The following is a 22,464-nucleotide window of genomic DNA, read 5'->3' on the forward strand; positions in this document are numbered from 1 at the left end:
TTCCTCTCTAGATCTGGCCAGATGGTACTCCAACTGCGTTACGCACCAAAGCGGGGCATCAGGGTGACCGATGAGAAAACTTGAGCTTCTTCCCCCACCTGGAGCTCAGGAAAGGAGAAGGGAGCTTTGCCACGCTGTTCAAATTATTGCGTTCTGGTCCCTACATAAAGAATAGCTGCTCGAATTACCCAGCTTCTCCTGTGAGATCCTCGTTCTTTGTTCCAACGGCCCAGAAAGCTCAGTATTCAGCACTGTGCGGCCTCCTCTGCCCCAAGACTCTCCCCACATCCAGCTGGGACCGGTCTCCTTGGTTCTGTTTACCCTTTAAAAAATACTCGTACAAACGATTCTTTCCCACCCATCCCCCAAGACCCCAATAAAATAACATGGGCGTAGCAGCTGCTTCTACAGTTTTGTTTTGAAACGGTGTTAGATAAAATAAGGGAATAAATAGAGAATGGGTCAGAGGCAGAATCTCCATCCCCGGGTCACACTGCCAGAGGGAGTTCTAAGGAAGAATCTTCGGGGGGCCTGTCCTCACTCTGCTGTGAGGTTTTCTCCACCACACGGCCCTCTTCATGGTCCGTGCGGAAGGGGAGGCTCGAGGGGGACCAAGAGGGGCGGAAGTCTTCGCTCTCAGGCTCGTCAGGGTTACAGCCTTCGGGCACTAGCGCCTCTAGGGTGGACGCTTTCCCCACTTCTGACTTACACAGGGCAGCTGGGTCTGTGGGGCTACAAGCCACCAGTGAGGTAACCGGGAGAGAGAAGACGTTCAGATCCTTCTCCTTGGGGAAAGAAGGCGGGACTTCTTCCGCGCTAGGCTCTCCTTTCACCCCCAGGACTGGCCTCTGCTCCACCTGATAGTAGACCAGGGGCCCACCGTTCAAGTAGGACGGGCTGTTCACTGCCGAGGCGGCCGGGTGGTCTGAGTTCTCGGCGAAACACAGGACCGAGGAGCCCGGGGGCAGCTGAGCCTGGATGAGGATGGGGGCTGTGAGGCCCGGGCACAGCTCTTCGGGCACGGCCAGCGGCTCCTCCAGGATGCACACGCCCAGGCTCTCGATGCTGGAGTCCAGGCTGGCGCTAGAGCCGCTGGAGTCTTCCTCTGCCTTGAGCCGCTCCAGTTCCTCTGCACTCTGCAGGTGCATGACCGCCGTCTCGTTCTCAGCAATGAACTCCTGGAAGTCCTGTGTCTCGGAGCCCTGGGCTCCCGTCAGGCTGCAACCGGCGGCGGGTGAGGGCTCCTCGTCCGGGGCTGGCGGGCGGCTCACCTGCCGCTTGCTCTCCAGCTCCAGCTTCATGATGGTGTGGAGGTAATGAGTCCGGACCCGGATCGGATTAAATTCAATGCGCCCCGCCATGTTCCCGCAGCCATCCCGGGAACAACCGCACGGAAAGGACATGCGATCCACCTGAGGAGGGGACAAGGAGGTTGAGGGAAGATGAGGCCAGCAGATTTAATAACGGAGATAGGAGACGTCAGCTGGCAAACACGGGCAGCTGGGATTTGAGGTCTTCTTACAAGAGGAACAACTAATTCAAAGCGTAACGTGCAACGTGGTGACCTAAGAGCATGAGGTGGTAGTTTTCAGACCACTCGCGTTCTGATTCCAGCACAGCCATTAGTTAGCAGTTGTGACCTCGGGAAGGTCCTGTATCTCTCCAAGGCTTTGTTTCCTCTTCCAAATAAAGTGTAGCCAAAAATCACGTCAAAGGGCCTTTCCAGTTAAAAAGTCCTGAGACCACCTCTCTGAATGCTGACAGTTCTCAGAGTGGAAGAAATTTTTGTGCCTCAGACTTTCCCAGAACTTACCTGGTGTGTCGAGAAGACAAAGGCTGGGGCCCAAGCCTAGTGCCTTCTGCAACGACAGGCGTGGGAAAGGAAGTAGATCTAGCTGGTCCAAAGCAATCATACATTCCAGGGAAACTAGCGAAAGTGCCTTAGTTTGCTAAGGTGCTATCGTGACAGTTCCAACAAAATAATGGCCAGCTTTTCACTGCCTGCTTCATTTTTCCCTGATGGTTGGCCAGTTTAGTTCTGAAACAGTTATAGACCAGGAATATGTAGAAAGGGGATCTACTCTACCTCCTTATTGGATCCCAAAAGGAAAAAAGCACCCCCCCCCCCCCACCAAAAATAAAATAACATCAGCAAATATGTACAAACACACAATGTCTTCCTATGATATCAACTTCTAGAACTCTCCATTCCAGTCTTAAGAACAGTCCAATTCTTAGGACTATTCTCAGGACTGTAAAACAGAATGATATATTAGGGACTTCAGTCTGAAAAGCAGTATTTGGCCAGATCAGCTAGAGCTATTACCTGCCTAAAATTAAGAAACAAAAGGTTGGTTAGGAGCCATTCAACCAGAAGGACTCAGCACCCACATCCTACAAGTTCCAGGTAGATTTCATCCTCTGGGATGGTACTACTCTTTTCAGTTGGGCTAGGCCTTCTAACCTGTCCCTCGTCGGAAGGCCAGGTGGGGAATGAGGTCTTCCATCTTTTAAGATCCTGGACGTAAGGGGTGCCTGGGTGGTTCAGTTGGTTAAGCGTCTGACTTCATGATCTCACAGTTCTTGAGTTCAAACCCCACGTGGGGCTGTCAGCACAGAGCCTGCTTTGGATCCTGTCCCCCTCTCTCTCTGCCCCTATCTCACTTGTTCTCTCTCTCAAAATAAATAAATTTTTTTTTTAATTTTAGAAACTTAAAAAAAAAAAAAAGATCCTGAACTTAAGATCCTGGACTTAACCTCTGCCAGGCCAAGTTTGATCCTAAATTACAGGATCCGAGAATTACTTTGAGTTTTACAAAATTGGGGTAGAGGTCCTGTGAGTGAAGATAAAATCTAAAGGCCTAACTCAGCTCTCTGCTTCCTTTTATCTCACGAAATCAATATTTAAGGAATAGCTAATGGTAAACTTACTAACCCCTGTTCCCTGTTCCCCCATTTGCGGACAGCTGCCTCTTCATCACCTCTGAGGTGAGAAACACAGAAAAGGTAACTGCTATCTGCATAGCCTAGGAATCCTGCCGTGCTTGGTTTTCTCCTTGGTGGAGGAGGGTTATGGAGCTATGGAGTGTTCACACTCACGGGGAATCCACCCACGGGTGACGGGCGGCCTCCCGTGTTCATGGGTACCCGCATCACGTCCCCCAGACTCTAGAGTAGATATGCTCTCTCAGGTCGACTTGGACTCACCTGGCATTTAATCCCAGCCTGACTACAGGCACAGGCTTCTGGGTCACAGTACAGGCGACAGTCGCAACCACACTCTTCCCGTGACAGGCGGATGGCTCTAAGCTCCTGTTTCTCTTCAGCATCGATGCGGTGGACCCCCGAAGCCCTCAGCAAGGCTCGGCGCCGCTTGGTGGGCAGGGGCTGCAGGAAGAAGTAATCATCCACCTCCACGTTTTCCACGTCAATATCTTCATCTGAAACATCATCCAGGGTCAGGCCGTCGGCCTCCACTGACTCCACCGTCCCATTCTTGGTCAGCTGCCAGGAGACAGGGAGGACAGGTTAGCCTCGAGTATTTGCAGGCACCTCCTCACAGTGGGTGTCTAGAGCAGCACAGTCCAACTGAACCTGGTGCGACGATGGAAATGGCCATGCTGCTCATAGCACGTGTGGCTACTGAGCACTGGAAATGCGGCTAGTGCAAATGAGAAGCTGAACGTTTTCATTTCCTTTCACTTTAATTGAGTGTAGTATAAAGAGCCACATGGGGCGCCTGGGTGGCACGGTCGGTTAAGCGGCCGACTCTTGGTCTCGGCTCAGGTCATGATCTCACAGTGCACGAGTTCAAGCCCCGCACTGAGCTCTGCGTCGATGGTGGGGGTGCTTGCTTGGGATTTTCGCTCTCCTTCTCTCTGCCCCTCCCCCACTTGTGCTCCTTATCTCTCTCCCAAAAATAAATAAACTTAAAAAAAAAAAATAGCCATGTGTGGCTAGCAGCTACCATATTGGATAGTTTAAGAGAATAAACCTAGAGCAGGAAGGCAGGAAGCCTTATGTAGCTCTGTAGTTCTAACACCTTCCTGTCAACACCGGGTATCACCTTGGTAGATCAAAGTTTCTCAAAACCCGTGTCTCATCCTCCCTCCTAGAAGATAATATTCTTCCACGAATATATTCTCCATTCCCAGACTTGTGTCCCTTAACTTCAGCTAACTTGCCTTCTAACACAGGGAGGAGAAGGTCTATCAATGGCTAGATATTCCTTGGATGGATAGAGAACATTGCAAAACACCCTTCAATATGTACCCCCAAAGGACCCAAAACCACATTCTGGGAAGAAGACGACACTCAAGTGTAGTACAAGGCCACCGGGTCTTTGTCAATGAGCCTAAATCTTCACAGTGTCAACAATGATCTACATACACAGAAGAGCTTCATTTCATTGGGAGGAGGAAAAAAAAGGAGCAAGTTGTTAATGGCTACCCAAGAAAGCTCTCACTTCCGGCCCACGGTCTAGAACATATTCTTTCTCCTGATACTTTTTTGATTGCAAAGAAAAGCAGTATGTGAGGCAGGGTGGCTTATATAGCACTAAGGTACCATCTACAGGCAGAAATCTGGGTTCTCTGGGCTAAGAAGGATAGCCAGCCAGAAAAGGGAGTCTTAGTGGAAGGACAGTGTGAAGACAAGCTGGCTGAATGAGTTTTGAAAACTCACCAGAGAATTCGAGTGAAGAAAATGAGACCTCATCATCTCCAGAGCTCTGGAAGCTACTAGCAAGCTACTGGAGGGGCTGGCTTACTTCATCAGACAGCCACAGATTGGTGCTGGTAAAGGAACAGCTCCTGGGGGACGTGATGCAATAGGCCTGGCTAATAAGCTCCACACCTGTTGTGTTTGTTTGTGGGAAGGTGGGACAGAGGAGACAAATACAGTGGTGCTTCTGGAGGTTTCCTGGTCTGTTATTTCTGTACCAGGCAGACCAACGATGAGGGGCCTTTCTGCAGACCTTGGGATCGCCCCTGCCTATTTCACTGGGGATGGCTTCCTCCTCATGGCCTCCTCCTCACCCTCCCTCTCGCTGTCCTCTCAAGGGAAAGAAGCTAGAGATGCAATAGAAAGAAACCCACACAAATGTAAGGATGTAACACGACAGAGGTGGCATTTCAAATCAAGTGAGAAGAGTCCTCTGGCATTAAATGGTATTGGGACAACTGGATATTCTTTTGGGGGAAGAAAAAAAAAAAAGTTAGATTCTCAATTCATACTACCCATAATAAGGCACTCCAAAGGAACGAAAGGCCAAAATTAAAAAGAAAAATAACTGGGGCACCTGGGTGGCTCAGTTGGTTGAGCATCTGACTTTGGCTCAAGTCATGATCTGATGGTTTCATGGGTTCCAGCCCCATGTCGGGCTCTGTGCACCGACTTCATGGAGGCTGCTTGGGCCTCTCTCTCTGCCCCTTCCCCACGTGTGTGTGTGTGTGTGTGTGCGCGCGCGCACGCGTGCGCACTCTCAAAATAAACTTAAAATTTTTTAATGAAAATATTAGAAAAATTATATATAATCAAAGCTACAGAGCACCAGCAGTTTTTTTTTGTTTTTGTTGGCAGCCTAAAAGGAAAAAATACCAGATGGCACATGGGCCATGCAAAAGATGTATCTTTGAGATCAACAGGGTCTCCCCTGAAGAGCGCTAAATAAAGATAGGAAAACTTTCTAAGAGCAAACTGGACCTGGGGAGAGCAAAGGCAGGGTTTTCTCTTGACACAGAAAGATGTACCAGCTGCCACCAGTGCTGCTGTTCGCGAAGTCTGCTAATAAGGAGGAATCCTCGGCCAGCCTGGAGTTTGCTGAGCTCTGTCCCTAGACATCCTGCAAGGGGGGGCCACAGAACAGGATGGAATCCTGCTGTGACAGGCTATGCCTCTACCGGATTTAGGAGACGGGTTTCTTCCACGGAAAGGGAAGAAAGCCTTCGTCGCAAATGACGGGAACAGTGTTTATTTCCCCAGCTGTTGCTATAGCAGCAGGAAGGTGATAGGGTCAGTGACAGAATTCCTCAGACACAAGAAAGGGACGCCTCAATGTCATTCCAGTTAGACAAACAGGTGTAAGGCTTTGGGAGTCGACTGAGGGAAGGAGACACGGCTCTCACAGGGGGAAAGGGATATCATTAGTCCACATCCCCTGCCGTCAGTTCTCCGACCACACCACAATCTGGTGTGGCTCATCAGGGGGTCACCCGCAGCCCTGGAAATAACGCAGCCACCTGTCTTAATATGGGTCAGCAGGCTTCGGGCCCACAAGAAACTTGGCCGGGCCGGAAGCAGTGTTCTCCAAGTTTGGAACTAGGAACTCGGGGGGGACCTTTTTGCGGCCTGGTGGAAAACACGGCTGTGGAGTGCCAGGCAGTGCTGAAAGCAAACGGGTAGCTGTGAAGAGCCATCCTGCGAGAGACGGGTCTTCTTCCAGCGCTGCTCTCCTACACTGCGAGAGCTGGCGTGGCCTCAGCGGCAGGCCCGGGACCATCCACAGTGAAAGAACTATTTGGCTACACTGTCATTTACACATAAAAGACTATCACCTCGAGGTGACGGGGGTTATAGAAACAGCAGGGTCCTATCAGAGAACGTAAAGGATCTAAAACCCGTTCTGGGCATTGGGACAACAGACGATCATTTGACAAGAAACTGAAACACTGTGCTTCCTCAGATTCCAAGGGTGGCAGACTCGAATGTTTGTAGATATTCACATTTTAAACTTTTTAAAAATCTGCTGAGGGTAGGGAATTCTAGGGCAGCCATTTTGCTACCCTGTGTAGACTCCCCGCCAGAGACCAGAACAATGGTGTCTCAGACTGAGATCGGATTCCAAATCTGGGATGTCTCGTTCAAAAGATCTGGAATTTCTACGTGCCGAGGGCAGCAAATTTAAAACAAATAAATAAAGAATCCAGAGACCCAGATGGTTTTCCATTTTATCTCGGAACGCGGTTAAATACCAGATCCCAGACCCCTTAGGCACCTTCATCTTCTTGGCATGGAGCTTCTCCTCCTTCAGGTGTTCACGAAGAATCTCCCGATGGTTCACCTCCTGCTCCTGAGCAAACTCACAGAGCGTGTAGCTGCGCACGGAGTTATGGCGCTGGGCCATGCCCAGAGAGCTCCCACCCTGGCTGGGCACACTCGTGAAGCCTTGGCGTCGGGCAAAGTAGTAAACGGTCACCTGGTCAAAGCGCACATTCTTCCTCCGCAGCTGCTTCTGCCGCTTGAGGATGGATGTGGCTGAGAAGGGAGCACAGAGCAGTGTTACTAACCCAGGAACGGCCTGCCTGGCGGTCTCGTTCTTTCTCATTCAACTAAGCTCTCAACTGTTGCCCAAAGTGCTCTCTGAACCTTGGGAAACTTCTGATCGTCACATCATAAATGCACGGTTGGGAGGGGCCTTGAACATCAGCTGGTCCGAACCACTGCCTCCAGACCGACTTTACCCACACAGATGACCACAACATCTAATTTTGGACATCAGCTGGGAAGAGGACATCTAGGCCATCTTTTCAGGATGTAACAATCTATATAGCTTCAGTCAGTATGGCAGCAAGTAACCACCTGTGGCGATTTAAATTTCAGTTACTCAAAATAAAATTTAAAATTCAGCTCTTCAATTACACTAATCACATTTCAAGTGCTCACAGCTACGTACGGCTGATGGCTATCATACTGGACAGTGCAGATGTAAAACTTTTTTTTTTTTATTTTAAGAAAGAGAGAGTGTAAGTGGGGGAGAGGGGCAGAGGGAGAGAGAGAATCCCAAGCAGGCTCCACACTCAACATGGAGCCCAACATGGGGCTGGATCTCACAATGCCAGGATCATGACCTGAGCCAAAATCAAGAGTCAGACACTCAATGGACTGAGACACCTAGTACCCCTAGACCATTTCTATCATAAGAGAAAATTCTATTGGACAGTGTGTATAATCTATAGCAGAGGATGCTGTATTTCTTTAAAGGGCCAGATAGTAAATACTTTAGGCTTTGCAACTCGGCCGCAACTACTCAACTCTGCCACTGTAGCATGAAATCAATTACAACGTGTGTGGCTGTATTCCAATAAAACTTTATTTACAAAAACAGGCAGCAGGCCAGATTTGGTCCATAGGCAACCTCTGATCTACAGAATCCGAAGTTCTGGGGCACCTGAGTGGCCCAGTCAGTTAAGTGTTGGACTCTTGATTTCTGCTCAGGTCATGACCAGATGGTTGTGAGATCGAGCCCAGCATGGGACTCTGCACTAGGCATGGAGCCTACTTAGGATTCTCTCTCTCCCTCTTCCTCTATCCCTCTCCTGCTCTCATGTGGAAGTTCTTTCCAAGAAATTAATTGAGCTATAAGAATTAAGAAATGTGGGGATGCTTGGGTGGCTCAGTTAGTTAAGTGGCCAATTTCGGCTCAGGTCATGATCTCACGGTCCGTGGGTTCAAGTCCCACATCGGGCTCTGTGCTGACAGCTCAGAGCCTGTATCCTGTTTCGGATTCTGTGTCTCCCTCTCTCTCTGCCCCTCCCCCACTCTCTCTCTCTCTCTCTCTCTCTCTCTCAAAAACAAACATTTTAAACAACTAAAAAAAAAAAAGAATTAAGAAATCTGGAGTTTCCCCAGTTGTCCAGGCAGTAAGCATTTATGTCCTACTAGTGCTACAGTTGTGTGGAACTCGGGTGGGCAAGGGTAGTATCCTGGACTTCTTCAATTTATTTTTTTTTATTTTTTATTAAAAAAAAAATTTTTTTTTAACGTTTATTTATTTTTGAGACAGAGAGAGACAGAGCATGAACGGGGGAGGGGCAGAGAGAGAGGGAGACACAGAATTGGAAGCAGGCTCCAGGCTCTGAGCCCTCAGCCCAGAGCCCGACGCGGGGCTCGAACTCACGGACCATGAGATCGTGACCTGAGCCGAAGTCGGACGTTTAACCGACTGAGCCACCCAGGCGCCCCTGGACTTATTCAATTTAATTCAGCCCATAGGTTCCTGGGAACCTATAAAACATGGCATAAGGAAAATCAGCTAGAGGAAGTCAGACCTAAGTCTATGATAATAGAGCAGTGAAGTCCTCCAAAGAGCGAGGTTGGGCTAAGAGTAGGAAGATTATGGTTAAGGGAAAATCCCCAAGCTGGACAGAAGAAGCAGTCGCAAGGACTGCAATGGGCTCTGATGCTTGGGGGGGTGTGGGTGCAGGTGGGGGGTAGAGGGGCTCACTCACGTGTGAAGCTGGCAGTTGTAGGAGGATTGAGACTGTCACAGCTGTCAGCACTGTCACTGCTGGAGATCTCATCATCGGAGTTGGAAACTGATGAGCCCACATCCACATCATCAAACTTCCTCTTGAGACCCGAGCCCGTGAATGCATCCATTGGTTTCAAAGGGGTTTCCTTGGGGAGCCCACGGCGTTGGCCCCAAAGCCCCTGCTCACCACCAGTTAGCCAGGCGCATTAGGATTCTGCCCAGGGGAAAAGAGGAATCAGCACTCCTGTCCTGAGACAGACCTCCCTCCCAAGTCTATACACGCGGCTCTCCAAATGAAGAAACAAAGTCCCTGAGCTAGCACTGATGTCTGGTCTCTTGCGACTAGGTCATTTCTCTACCTATTCTGGCCAACGTTCTCCTACTTATGTTTCCCTTCAGTCCCAGGCACTCTTAGAATAATGAGATGAGTAACAGCAGCACCCTTCCCAGCAGAGTGAAGGCCTTTGGTTCCACGCCAGCTGGGCTCTGGGTTTCACTAGCCCGGGGATAACGGTAGCTGATCTTGTGCTCACACGGGAGAGCTCTCCCAAGGGGCCAGGAGGAGGGACTGGGGATCAAAGGCAGAATTAGGCTGTGCCTAAACCTAAACGAAAGCCAATTATTTCTCCTAGGGAAAATTTGGCCTGGCGTTTCCCAAAGTGTGTACATTAAATAAACTAGTTCCATGGATATTAATAGCCTTACGTGGAAATAGGACTGCCGTGTCCAAACAGTTTAGAAAAGCGCTATGAGAGGATAGCTTGAAGGCCTTGAATATGCCAACGAGCACGGTGAAGCGTGAGAGCCCACAGCTAGTGCAGTGTTCCACACACCCGATTATGGAAGAATCTCAGGGGGCAAATGAGCCTTGGATCGCACATTGGGAAACACTGCTCTCGGCCCCAAATTTCACAGTCTATCAGAAGCCAGGGAAACACTTTACCTAGATCTTCACAAGGGTGAAGATTCTCACCGGCCTCCTACAAAGATCAAATGTGGTTGTAAAGAATGGACTGAAGATTAGAATCTGCACTGCCTTCGAAACCCAGAAGCTTTTCCGATCTCATATAGCTCCATATAATAGGGCTCGGCTGGTCTGCCATCATCCCCTGTGCGAGGAAAACTTAGCTTTACAATCTTAGCCCCCTGTAAAGAAATCAGCGAGGGGAAAACAAATAGCAAAAGAAGTGACAATCGACTCTGGTAAAGTCAATACGGCAGGCAGTGTTCTCAACGTGCCACACGAGGGACAGTCCATTTCCCAGGTACAGATCTCTCTCCTTCTCCATCTTTGGACCTAAGTTCCCAAGAATATGAATCTGCTCGAAACAGAAATGCTGTCAGAGCCGGAGCCACATGTGACGATACGAAGCCTCCCTGCTTTGCCTCAGTAATGCCAGAATCTCCCCAGACTATGATCTCACTAGTTGCTAATTATGCAGCAGGAATAACAACACTGCCCAGAAAGACAGGGCTGCGTTACTGCAGAGCAGCCACCCAGAATATACTGTGGTGTCAAAAGCTGCCTGCTACAGAGCTGTTTTTCTGGACTGAGTCTCTCGGAAGCAATTTGCCTGCTCCTGGATCAGCTCTACTTAGTCAACCAGACCTAATGAGTACTTTAGCGAAGAGATTTCCTGATCTCTCTGTGCAGATCTCATCAAAATTCTGTATTCAAGTCACAAGATGTACCTAGGAAACCTCAGCCATCATAGGTCTAGACAAGCACATTCCTGAAATACACTTGGCCAGGAGGAAAAAAAAAAATAACCAAGTGCTTGATAAGAATTGTAATGAAATTCAAAAAGGAGCCCAAAGTATCGATTCGGTTCTTCGGGCTACTGATCTTACCATCAGAGGTCACGTTCCTTGCACATATTAAGAATGGAGAGCGCCAAGGACTCTTTAATGGGCTAAGACTTCAGCTGGGTTTAAAGATACCTATTAACTAACAAATTTCTTCCTTGCATTCGACATGGGGAGGTAATCTTTCCGACTGAGAATTTATGTGGGTGATGTTTAAAAAAAAGAGAGAGAAAGAATACCGTTGACCACTGAACCGAGTTTTTTCTTCCCCACTTAAAAATCTTATCAACCACATAAAAACTCAGACTGAGCTGAAAGTCTGCTCTTTTGAGAAAGGGCCTCAGTCTAGCTTCAGTTTTAACTGGTATCTTTAGTGTTGCTACTGGGAAGGTGGCCTTTTCCTCAGCCTGGAAGCATGAGGGGGATCTCTGACCAGAAGCAAACTGTGCGCTCCTGGTCTTTCCTCCAGTGTCCCTTTGCTTCCAGTATTGGGGGCTCCCTTTGAATATTTCTCTTTATGCCCTGCACGAGTTTGGGTTTGGTCCAAAATCATCTTTATTATTAAAATTCTCGCTGTCTTAACCCAGCTGCCCTCAGGGGTAGCACTTCCTCTGGTGCAGCGAGAACTGCTGGCTACTTGTTCCATTCTCCTTCGCCCCTTTTTCTAGGTCTTCCCCACTTCCACTTCTGGAAGAGTGGCTTCTGGGCAATCGTAAGAGGCAGGTAAGAAAGAGGGGGGGGGGGGGAAAAGAAAGAAAGGATGTGAAACCTAGGAGAAAGATATTTTCCTTAAAACGCCGGAGAATAATCTGAACCTATGGCTCTATGTGTAAATAATGTGCATACTGATTTAGCTCTCCTAACACTACCCAGGATCTGTTTGCGTCACTTTTTCACTCCATTTTATACATATATTTATATATACAAATACATACATGTATGTATTTGTATACACACACACACACACACACACACATATATATATACATATACATACACACAAAATCCATCAACTCTGTCCTGACAACCAATAGAAGTTTAAATTTCAACCCAGCCTTCCTTACCCAACTCTGGTGTGAACTCGACTTGTCAGGCAAAGATACTCCCTGGGCATCAAGAACAAACCTCCCATCCACTTCCCACAGTGGCCTGAAGAGACCTTTCTTTGCAACAGAAGCAACTAGAATAGGTTCCACACTTTCCAGTTCATCAAATCAACCTCTTTTCAAACCACAATTAGAAATCAGTCATGCCCACCTCTCTCAACCATTCATTGGCAAAGGATCAATGCCTGTGTATAAGAGAAACACTTTTAAGTTACACTCCAAGCACTTAAACCCAGACAGAAATAATGAAGGTGAGACTGGAAATGCAGGTCATAACTGACAGTTAACTGTCAAAATGACCAACTCAAACAACAAATGCTTTTGGAGAAAACAATGCAAACCTCTATAAAAGCTTTTTAATGACAGTGAAATGAAAGGTCAGCTGATACTTTCTGGCTACATACTTCTGCCTTATGGTCTTTTCTCAAGTGTGTCTGAGTATTTCTCAAAGGTATATGAAATAACTCATATCCAGAGTATATAGAAGATATTAGGCTAGCACCAAATCAAGATCTACAGCATATGTGCATTTTAGTACTAGATCTAAGCCTTTTCACGTCTGTAGGATTCCTATCACTCCCCCCAAAACCAAAACAGCTTATGAGACTAGCAAAAGAGGGACTGTCCAGAAATAATTTTGTGGGTTCAGAGTGTATTCGCCAAGTTTAGGTAACAAAGGCCTCTCTCTTAAATGAGTATAAAATGACGAGACAAGGTATATCTCATGGGAGAAAGCCTCCCCACTCCACTGGAACCCAACCTTCTACTAAAGGTCAAGAGACAAAAATCTCTGGTAAGATCGTCAGGGTTATCTTCCATAGCTGGGTTAGAGGAAGGCAGGCTTGCTGCTAATTGTTAGGATAAACCTGAATAAGACGACCGACCCTGTTTCTCCTTTTACAAGATATTGCAGCTGATTCTCAAATACTATCAATTCCTTGGATCCATGTGTCCTTGTGATTACCAGGATTATGAACATATAAAGTGCTTAAGTGCAAACATACTGTTTAAACTAGGTATTTTAAGGAAGCGTCCCTCCAACCCTCCCCCCCCCCATTCGCTGACACAAGGTTAGAATTTGGCTTTCCATGTCTAAACTACCATCGTATGGAGAACACAAGATCTTTGTGGGAGATGAGGAACGTGATGCTGCAGGAACCACTAACCCTCAAGGATATCCAGTCATTGATAACTCTGGCACACACCAACATCCTCCTGGCTTGGAAATTAGCAAGATGTAAAGTCAGTGAAGAAAATGAAAATGTGAATCAACTATGGGTTTCCCTTAAACTGAAAACTGCAGGACAAGAGGACACTGTGTCTCTCGGGGATAACTTCCAACATTTCATATTGAAGAACGGTTTGCGTGTCACGCTGCCACTCTAACCCCTTCAAAAAAAAATAATAAATCAAGACCATGGCACTAAAAGGGATGGATGGCAGTCAGCTGCGTGTTTGGGCCTGTGAAAAAAACGATCGAGCTAGCAACCAGGGCAAGTGATGCTTTCGTTTTCCCCCACAACGCCAGAAAAATGGGAGACATCAGGAACCAGAGCTGAAAAGGGCATGTCAAGGCATCAGTTCCCTTTAATGGACACCCCTGCTGAACCCTTCAGCTCCCAACCCATTTCTCTGATTCCTGCTAACCTTCCCGCTCATTCCAATCGTCTGCAGCCCCTGCCCAGCCTTCCTCATCCCTTCCTGCCTGCTACTCACAAATTCCCAACCACTCCTCCCACATTTTCCTCTATTCGCCCTCCCCTTCCTTCACTTCCCTCCATCCTACATCATCTCCACTCCATTCCGAACTCAACCCTCATCCGCAATCCTGCCAGCTTCCAAGCCGCCCATCGGTCTCCCCCGAGCTGCCCCCGCAGTTCGGGCCCGCGTCCTCCGTGCCCCTAGCTCCCACGCCTCTCCCGACTCTTTCCCTTCCCAGCGGCGCCCTGGCTCCCCGCCCCCCGACCGCTCCCGTCCGAGCCTCCCTCATTTCTGACCCCTCCATCCGCGCAGCTCTGGGTTGACCACTCCTCCACAGCCGCCCGAGGGCCGATCCCGAGAAAGGACGAGGCGGCACCCTCCGCCCCGCACCCCCAGGCCCATTACCGGCCCCGCCGCAGCTGCCTCCTCCCGTGATGGTCTCTGCCGCCCCCGCTGCCGCCGCCGCCGCCCTAGCCCGGGTGGGAAGGAGAGAGGAGATAGCGAGTCCCGGGCCCGCGGCGACGGTCGGGGAGTTCCCAGGGCGGCAGGGCTGGGAGGGAGGGCGGGTGGGCAGGTCGGCCGGCAGGCGGCGGAGGGCGGGCGGCTCCAGCAAACTCAGGCGCCCCCGGTAGCAGACGCCCAGAACCGCCCCGGCTCCGGCTAACAATAGGCTCCGGCCGCAGCGCTCTGGCTCTTATAGGCGCCGGCACGTCCTGACCGAGCCCCGGGGCATGCTGGGAAATGGAGTCTACGTGTCGGCCCCACGCCCGCGGCATGCCGGGAGTTGAAGGCGGCGACAGACACAGAGCCGAAAGTCGCCGGCAAACAGGCTTTGGAGGCGGTGTCTCTGCTGCAGTGGACCCTGGGAGAGCGAGTTGGGCGCCGCTGCAGCCTTTTAAACAGGAAGAGGGACAACCTCAGCTACAGATCTTCAATGACTAAACGAATCTCCATCTAAAGCTCCGCTTTTTCTTTCTCCGGGACCACTCTCCTATGCCTAAAGAACATAATCCCCCTTATGCGCACTCATGGGAGCTTAGTCTTAAGCAGCATGACATGCTGCAGCTTACGCAAGGTATAGAGAAGAAAATGCAATGTATTGAGTACTGCAATACGTATTGACTGGTTGATTTAAGTGTTTTATGTCAAAAGTATTCCTACATGGTCTATGATCTTCACAACTTTGCAATTCATTTTTAAGATGGGGAAAACGAAAACCCAGAAGTCAAGTTATATGTCATTTGCCACGGACACTCTGGTTTCCGATCTCACTCAGAATAGACGTTATGTATGTCTCTTTGACTTCTAAGTCAACCTCCCCTCCATCCTGTCATCTTGTTTCCTTCTACGTTTCCCCTCCTGTACTCTGCTTTAACTACCCTGGACCACTGGTGTCCTTGCAGTTCCTTCAACAATCATGCTCTCAGCTCAGGGCCTTTTCCTTAAAACATGTTCGCTAGCAAGCCACATACATATTCCTCCACTTAATATTTGCGCAAATGTCCCCATATCAGACTTTGCTTAACGATTAAGAAAAAAATGATGCTTAGTCTCTATCCCCTTGACTTATATTTCTTCTTAGCATTCACCTCCTGATGTATATTTTTCAGTCTTCTCTCACTTGACTAAATTCCATGAGAGCAAGGAATTGCTTTGTTTACTGTATCCTGAGCACTCAGTACAAAGCCTGGTAGTTGACATTTAGGAACTCACTAGATATTTACTGCATATTTATTGGATTATTTATGGCAGGATTTAAACTCAGGTTAGACTGGTTCCATAGCCTAGTGCAGTCTTCACTGCAACCAAAAACTATGGAGCCAGATGGTTACCAAGCCATCTCAGTCTTAGAACTGAGAAGTTGGCTGGTTTGGACAAAATGCCAAAAATTCCAGTCCTCTCACCTTGGTGACATCAGAGGCTCCATGAGGCTAGGAAACAACAGTGCAAGATGAAAGGGCAGATCATAAAAAAGCAGTCTTTAGTGTACCATGCACTGATCGGCTCCCTATCTGCTGAAATTTAGGTATGATATAACATGTGATCTAGAGCCAGGCTGCCTAGATACAAGCCCAACTCCTCCACTCAGTAGTGGTATGACCCTTGGCAAGGTACAGTAACTTCTCTTGACTTAGCTTCTGTGTCTGCAAAATGGGGCAAACAGTATGTATCTTAGGGGGTTTTGTGGAGATTAAATAGTTAATATAGTATAAATGTTTACAATGCAGTCAGTGCTATGTAAATGTTCATGATTCTGTCTTTCCTGGACACACAGGTAACAGGAGAAATCCCCAGACCACTCTGTAGAGTCAGTGAATACAAAGTTACAAAATAACAGCCATAAGGCCATGTTGGATAGGCTAAAAACGTGTCTCATATGCCTAAACATCCACAGTTTGAATCATGGAAATTCATCAGGGTACCATCAGCCTCAATGCCCATGATTTATAGTTTATGATACCAAATCAGGAGTCAGCCAAGCCAAAGTCAGCACAGCCTTTGAGAAGATAGCAGAATTCAATTTGGCAATAAGCTCTGTCAGTCAGAAGATCATCTGAACCTGTTATAAACATCACAACTCTATGATAAGTTATCACAGAGTCACTTATTTATCACATTTCATTGTCTCAATAGAATCACTAGAGAAGTTGCTACAATGGTGCCAGTTCACCCAGAATTGCAATTCTGCCTCCCACTTAAGCAGGGCCTATGGAGGGCAAATGGTGGCCAGGAAGCTCAAATGCAGAATAGAAACTACAAAGAAAAGTGAAAAGAAATGCTAATAGCATTCAATGTCTAATTCTAAGTGTTACTGCTTTGTTCCAAAACCATACTGCAACATACGTATGAACCAGCTCAGAAGGCACAAATCACAAATGGGTGGTTCGTTTGGGGGGCAAAAAGGTCAAAGCAAAACAGGAAGATATACAATCAGCAACAGCAGCTGCAGATAAAAACCAAAGGTCAGATTTCCCATCCTGGGCAGTGTTTACCTATCTGTCTTGCCTGTTATGTCTACATGTAGAGGTGATCTTGTAATCAGTAGTATCCTAAGTTTATTGAGAAATTGGAAACGTGTACTAGATACAAAGTAAAACTTTTATACTCCTTATCCTTTTTTAATCTCCCAACAATCCTATGAATTAAGTATTATATCCTTTTTAAGATGAGAAGGTGGAGGTTTAAGAGAGTATTTTGTTCAAGGTCACATCCAGGAAAAGCAAGACCTAAGATTTGAACAGCCTTATCTGACACCAAAGTATACATGTATCAACTATTCTTTACCACCAAAAGAAAAATACATTCTCCAGGTGGGTTGAAAATTAATAGGTCTGAGGATACTAAGTGCTAAGCTTCTTAGAGAAAAAGAGTTAACCTGTAGATTTAGCCCTAAAGTTAACATTACTTTCCGAATTTACATTTAATTATAATCCAGATCTAGAAAGGCAGGTACCTCTTTGTGACTAATTGTACAAAGAGATCAGTACAGTAAGTAAATACTAAGTAATCAGTATAATAACAAAAAGAGATCAGTATGCACAAATCTGGGGGAAAGTGCCATGGCAATTTAAAACAATAAAACAACGGGGCGCCGGGGTGGCTCAGTCGGTTAAGCGGCCGACTTTGGCTCAGGTCATGATCTCGCAGTCCGTGAGTTCGAGCCCCGCGTCGGGCTCTGTGCTGACAGCTCAGAGCCTGGAGCCTGTTTCAGATTCTGTGTCTCCCTCCCGCTGACCCTTCCCTGTTCATGCTGTCTCTCTCTGTCTCAAAAATAAATAAAAACGTTAAAAAAAATTAAAAAATAAAACAATAAAACCCAAAAGCTGTATGATTCAGGAAGATTTCAAAATGGACACACACAAAATGACCTGTATATGTGCACAACACACATCCTCTTTAAAAAAGCAAACAATCAGGGGGTAGAGTGCAGGAGTGAGTTTAGAGAGGGCAAGCTTAACAAACCTAAAGTAAGTGAATGAAAGCCTGAGCAAAGTTATAAAGATGTGTATGGAAACATAAATGAAAAATCAGACATTAGAATTCATGCAGAAAACAGGAATCTGTAGCAATTAAAATGAGGAATGTTTACCTCATCTTACGCAAATATATGAAAATACAGATTCCATGAGAGATAACTGGTTATAACTCATGCCCTTCAAGACCCCATACAGTACAAAACAGTGCAATAATATAAATACAGCAGTATTTTTTAAATAGCAAGTTTCCGTCCAACTTCGGCTCAGGTTATGATCTCACAGTTCGTGAGTTCGAGCCCTGCGTCGGGCTCTGTGTTGACAGAGTGGAGCCTGGAGCCTGCTTCGGCTTCTGGGTCTCCCTCTCTCTCTGCCCCTCTCCCGCTTGCACTCTGTATCTCTCAAAAATAAATAAACGTTAAAAGAAATTAAATAGCAAGTTTCCTTCTAATTCACATTAATCCAACTGAAAAATTTAATTCCGATAGAACTTTAAACCTCTGATTTTGAGAATGTAAATGCTAGACTTAGGTGCAATTTGTTCAGTAGACCCCTATACATAAGGAACAACACAGAGGAGATCTAGAAGTGAAAAGGAAAGATGAAAAGAAGAAGAAGTGGAAATAGATGGATGTTTAAGGTCAAAGTAAAATACAAGGTCATTAAATGAAGCAATAAAAGAAATCAAATATTAACGGTACAGAAAGAAACAGACGCTTATGGCATTAATCTTATGTCACATAGGGCATTTTTTTCTCCAGTTCATTCCATTTTGCAGTGGTAGTAAATTCTTCCCCATTTAAGCCCTGCAGCTTGTATAACAAAACAAATCGAATCGCAAACTAAAAATAAATATTCTAACTTTAGGAAGAGTGCAACTGAGAAAAGAGATCATTTTTAGGAGAAATAGAAGAATGATGGAAGGTACTGTGTGAATTAGTATACAAATGATGCAGCTAGGTGGGGCATTTGTGCCATTTCTGTTGAGATTGGAGTTCTCATAACAGACCAATAGAGGCCACACAACAGATCAAATTCCTGTAGAGGAACCACCCATGACCAAGGAAGTCGAACAATTCAGTAAGATAATAAAACAGGTCAACTTCAGCTCTCTAATCATGCTATCTGAAATTGTTAGGTAATGGATAAAAGAAAAAAAAGCTACAGTGAAGAGGGGTAAGCTCAGTCTTGAGTTCAGATATTTGCACCCCAAATTTGTATTACTTTCAAAACCCAATGCCGAACCTTCATTCACTTCACAGTAGTTTACGAGACGGCCCAAATCTCTGCAGCAACGCTACACAAAAGACCCGCTGAGAATAAATATTTGGGGATACAAACGGTTTTCAGAACACTCCTCCATTAGGCATAAATTCAAAACAACGGGGTTGCTCTGTACGGTTAAGTGTCTGCAAGATCTCACGGTTCATGAGATCAAGCCCCACATTGTGCTCTGAGCTGACAGCGCAGAGCCTGCTTGGGATTCTCACTCCCTCTCTCTGCCCGTCCCCTGCTCATGTGCGCTCTCTCTCAAAATAAACAAACATTAAACAAGTATATTAAAACAGGAAAATAAAAGAAATGACTAGTTCTATTTTGCCAAGCCTTCTTTACTCACCAAGCTTCCCCATACTCATTCGACCCAGTGGTGAGGTCACGCTCTATCTTTCACAACATACCCAGTGCCTACCTGTGCCTGATGTCCAGGCATCAGAATGTCTGCCCCCTTGTGTGGACCTCACTTTCTCATGTCTCTGACTCTGGTTTGTCTTGTGTTGGTTGTAGTGTAATCTCTTTCCAGATATTATGACCATCTCCATTTCCCCTCCCCATTTAAATAGCTTCCTGAATAAATAATTTGTGTAAACATTCTTATTAGGCCATAATATTGGGCAATCTTATTTAGTAGCTGTATTTATGTAGTGACTAGTCCTTAATCCTTGGAGAAGGGCAATGGCTCCCCCCGCCCCCCGCCTTTTATCTCCCACCAACTCCCTGTTAACTATCAAGTCTTTATACAGCTGATCCTTGTAGACAGAACCTATTACACTTCAAGGGAACAGTTCACACAATGCTAAATCAAATAGGATGCTACTCCACTTCTCAGGAGGGCCTAAAATCTAACCATTCTCCTCAAATACCCTCACTTTAATAAAAACATTAAACCATCTACTGCAGTTCATGTATTAACTGTCACATTATTCAAAAGATAAAATCCAGTAAATTTTACTTCTGGGAATATATCATAGAGGTACATGCAGAAAACTTACGAAGATGCATGTTCAAATGGACTTAACCTAAACAACATCCATAGGGAATGGCTATTTTTAAAACTGAATGATGCAGAATTATAAATTCTAATGATAGAAAGATGTTCAAGATATGTTAAATACAAAAAGCAAATTGCATACCATTAGTGTAACATGAGCCCATGTGTGTATTTGTGTGGGGAGTGGGGGAGAGAGAATGAGAGGGAGAAAGGGAGGGAGGACTGGGGGAGTACTTTTTGTAAGGATTACCTCCTTAGAGTGGGACTAGGAGGTAAGCAGAAAAAGTTATATGCCTCTTTATTGTTTGAATTTATCATTTTGTGTATTATTTTCATAATAAAAGCTAGTTTAGATTTTTCATTTAATTGAAAGGATCAATAGTAAACAGATGTGATTCTTAAAAGCAAGTTGAATCACAACATCCTAGCACTATACCATGTCTTACCAATGATATAGTATTGGCACTATAAATACTTTCTGGAGCTAAAGAAAGCCTAAGCAATTTTCTGGTTAATTCAAGGATCTCTGATTGCAAACCTATATAAACCCATTTCTTAAAAAAAATTTCATTTCTATAATAAATATGAAGACTACTCTAAAAAACTCTAACGCTAAGTAAATCAGTAAGTGTAATTTGTAGTAAATACATTAAAAGAATCCTATATATCATTTGCAGTAAAGAAGATTCACAGATTTAGAAGGGACCTTTCAAGGTCATCTAGTCCAAGTCTCCAGCCTAATATTCAGACAGAATAAAAAACACCACCACCACCAGCCGGGGTGCCTGGGTGGCTCAGTCAGTTGAGCATCTGACTCTTGATTCCTTTCAGCTCAGGTCACGATCTCAGGGTTCATGGGTTCGAGTCCCACGTTGGGCTCTGTGCTGACAGTGTAGATCCTGCTTGGGATTCTCTCTTCCTCTCTCTGCCCCTCTCCCACTCACTCTCTCTCACACACACACATACACACATACACATACACACACACACACACACTTTCTCTCTCGCTCTCTCTCAAAAAGAACAGAAAACAACCAAAAAACAAAAATACTAGCAGCCTGCTGAGGAGGGAATGGACTTCTCTGAAATGAAGAACAGTCTCAGGAACATAACACAACCAGAAATGTCCCCCTGAAACAGGGACATCTGGTAATTCCACTAAAAAAATATTTTGGTCCAATGTCAAGTTGTTGCACAGGCCAGTTTAAAAAAGTCACTTGACCTCATTTTCCAGTTTCAAAGCTTTCAATTTGTTTAAAACCAAAAGAAATCAGACCATATTGCAGGTTGATTTTAATGAACAAAATTCTCTGTATAAAAACATTTAAACTTTATCAAATGCTTTAAAAACACACACGCACAGATCCAAATCCATTACAGAATCTTTGAACATTATCTTTTTTCACCTCAACATAATGTGTAAAGGGATAAAACTCTACATGTGAAAAAATTAAGACCCACAGCCTCACACATGTATGCACACACATGCACAGCACACATGCACGCGCGCACACACACACACACGCTCACACACTTTAAGAAGAACAAAAATGTATGGGATGGGATCGGAATGAATTTCTTATAAAGTTTCTATAAAAGAACACTACAGGAATAAAAGAACTTTCTCTACCAAGAAAAGATGCAGAGAGGGGAAAACAGAAAGCAGGGGTTAGCCAAACTCATTAATAAATAGTTTGAGAAGCTCATTCAAGAACAGTGAATTGGGGGAGTTACAGATGACCCCTCCTTTTCACCATCTCAATGTCTGTGAATCTGATAAGTGATGATGCTTAAAAAGCACCTGTGTTCTCATTTTTTGTAGGTCTTGACTTGTTCAGCATTATTTAGGTGTGGTTTGTCCCCTTCAGTGGTTGATTTCCTCAGTTCTCAATCGGTGTCATGTCCTACGCAGCAGAAGAGCCACGGTCAGAAACCGCGGCAAACACAGGGTATGGCAAGGGAGGCAGGAATGGCTGGCGGTTAAAAGGAGCCGGGTTGCCTGGGTTTGGATTTCGGCGACACTCCTGGCGAGCTGCCCGCCACTCACCAAGCTCTTTAGCCCCTCTACTGGCTCCACTTCCTCAGCTTCAATTAGGGATCATTATTATCTACTTCAGCTAGGTCTATCAGAGAGGATTTAAACAAAGTAATCCACTTAAAGATTTTATCACACTAACAGGCACAAGTAAATGCTCAGTAAATGTTAGCTAAAACTATTAGTCTTGGCAGTACAGAGCAACCAAAAGAAAAGTTCGATTCTATCTTTGTCCTTCCCCTCGTCGGTGAGGTTTTCAGGGGCCAACTGTGGCAAAAGCCAGCATGTATGATGCAAAGAGACTGAGGATCCAGTCTTAGGAA

The 22,464-nt window shown here is 46.0% G+C and overlaps 1 protein-coding gene across 3 annotated transcripts; it reads right to left on the bottom strand.

Annotated features, from left to right (window-relative positions):
* Positions 1–398: 398 nt before the first annotated feature.
* CSRNP2 (cysteine and serine rich nuclear protein 2) lies at positions 399–14,564 on the bottom strand. Of its 3 annotated transcripts, none has more exons than XM_042946543.1 (5): positions 14,269–14,564; positions 9,228–9,464; positions 6,995–7,254; positions 3,208–3,504; positions 399–1,412 (listed from the first exon to the last, which is right to left on the bottom strand). In XM_042946543.1, exons 2-5 carry the CDS (start codon positions 9,376–9,378, stop codon positions 489–491), a joined length of 1,632 nt encoding a protein of 543 aa, XP_042802477.1. In that variant the 5' UTR covers positions 9,379–9,464; positions 14,269–14,564; the 3' UTR covers positions 399–488. The 3 variants fall into 3 exon arrangements, with proteins under 3 accessions (XP_042802477.1, XP_042802479.1, XP_042802478.1); XM_042946545.1 differs by lacking the exon at positions 14,269–14,564 and adding an exon at positions 14,160–14,259; XM_042946544.1 differs by lacking the exon at positions 14,269–14,564 and adding an exon at positions 10,194–11,955.
* Positions 14,565–22,464: the final 7,900 nt, after the last annotated feature.

This window comes from Panthera leo, chromosome B4 (assembly GCF_018350215.1).
Source record: "Panthera leo isolate Ple1 chromosome B4, P.leo_Ple1_pat1.1, whole genome shotgun sequence".
NCBI classification, from domain to species: domain Eukaryota; kingdom Metazoa; phylum Chordata; class Mammalia; order Carnivora; family Felidae; genus Panthera; species Panthera leo.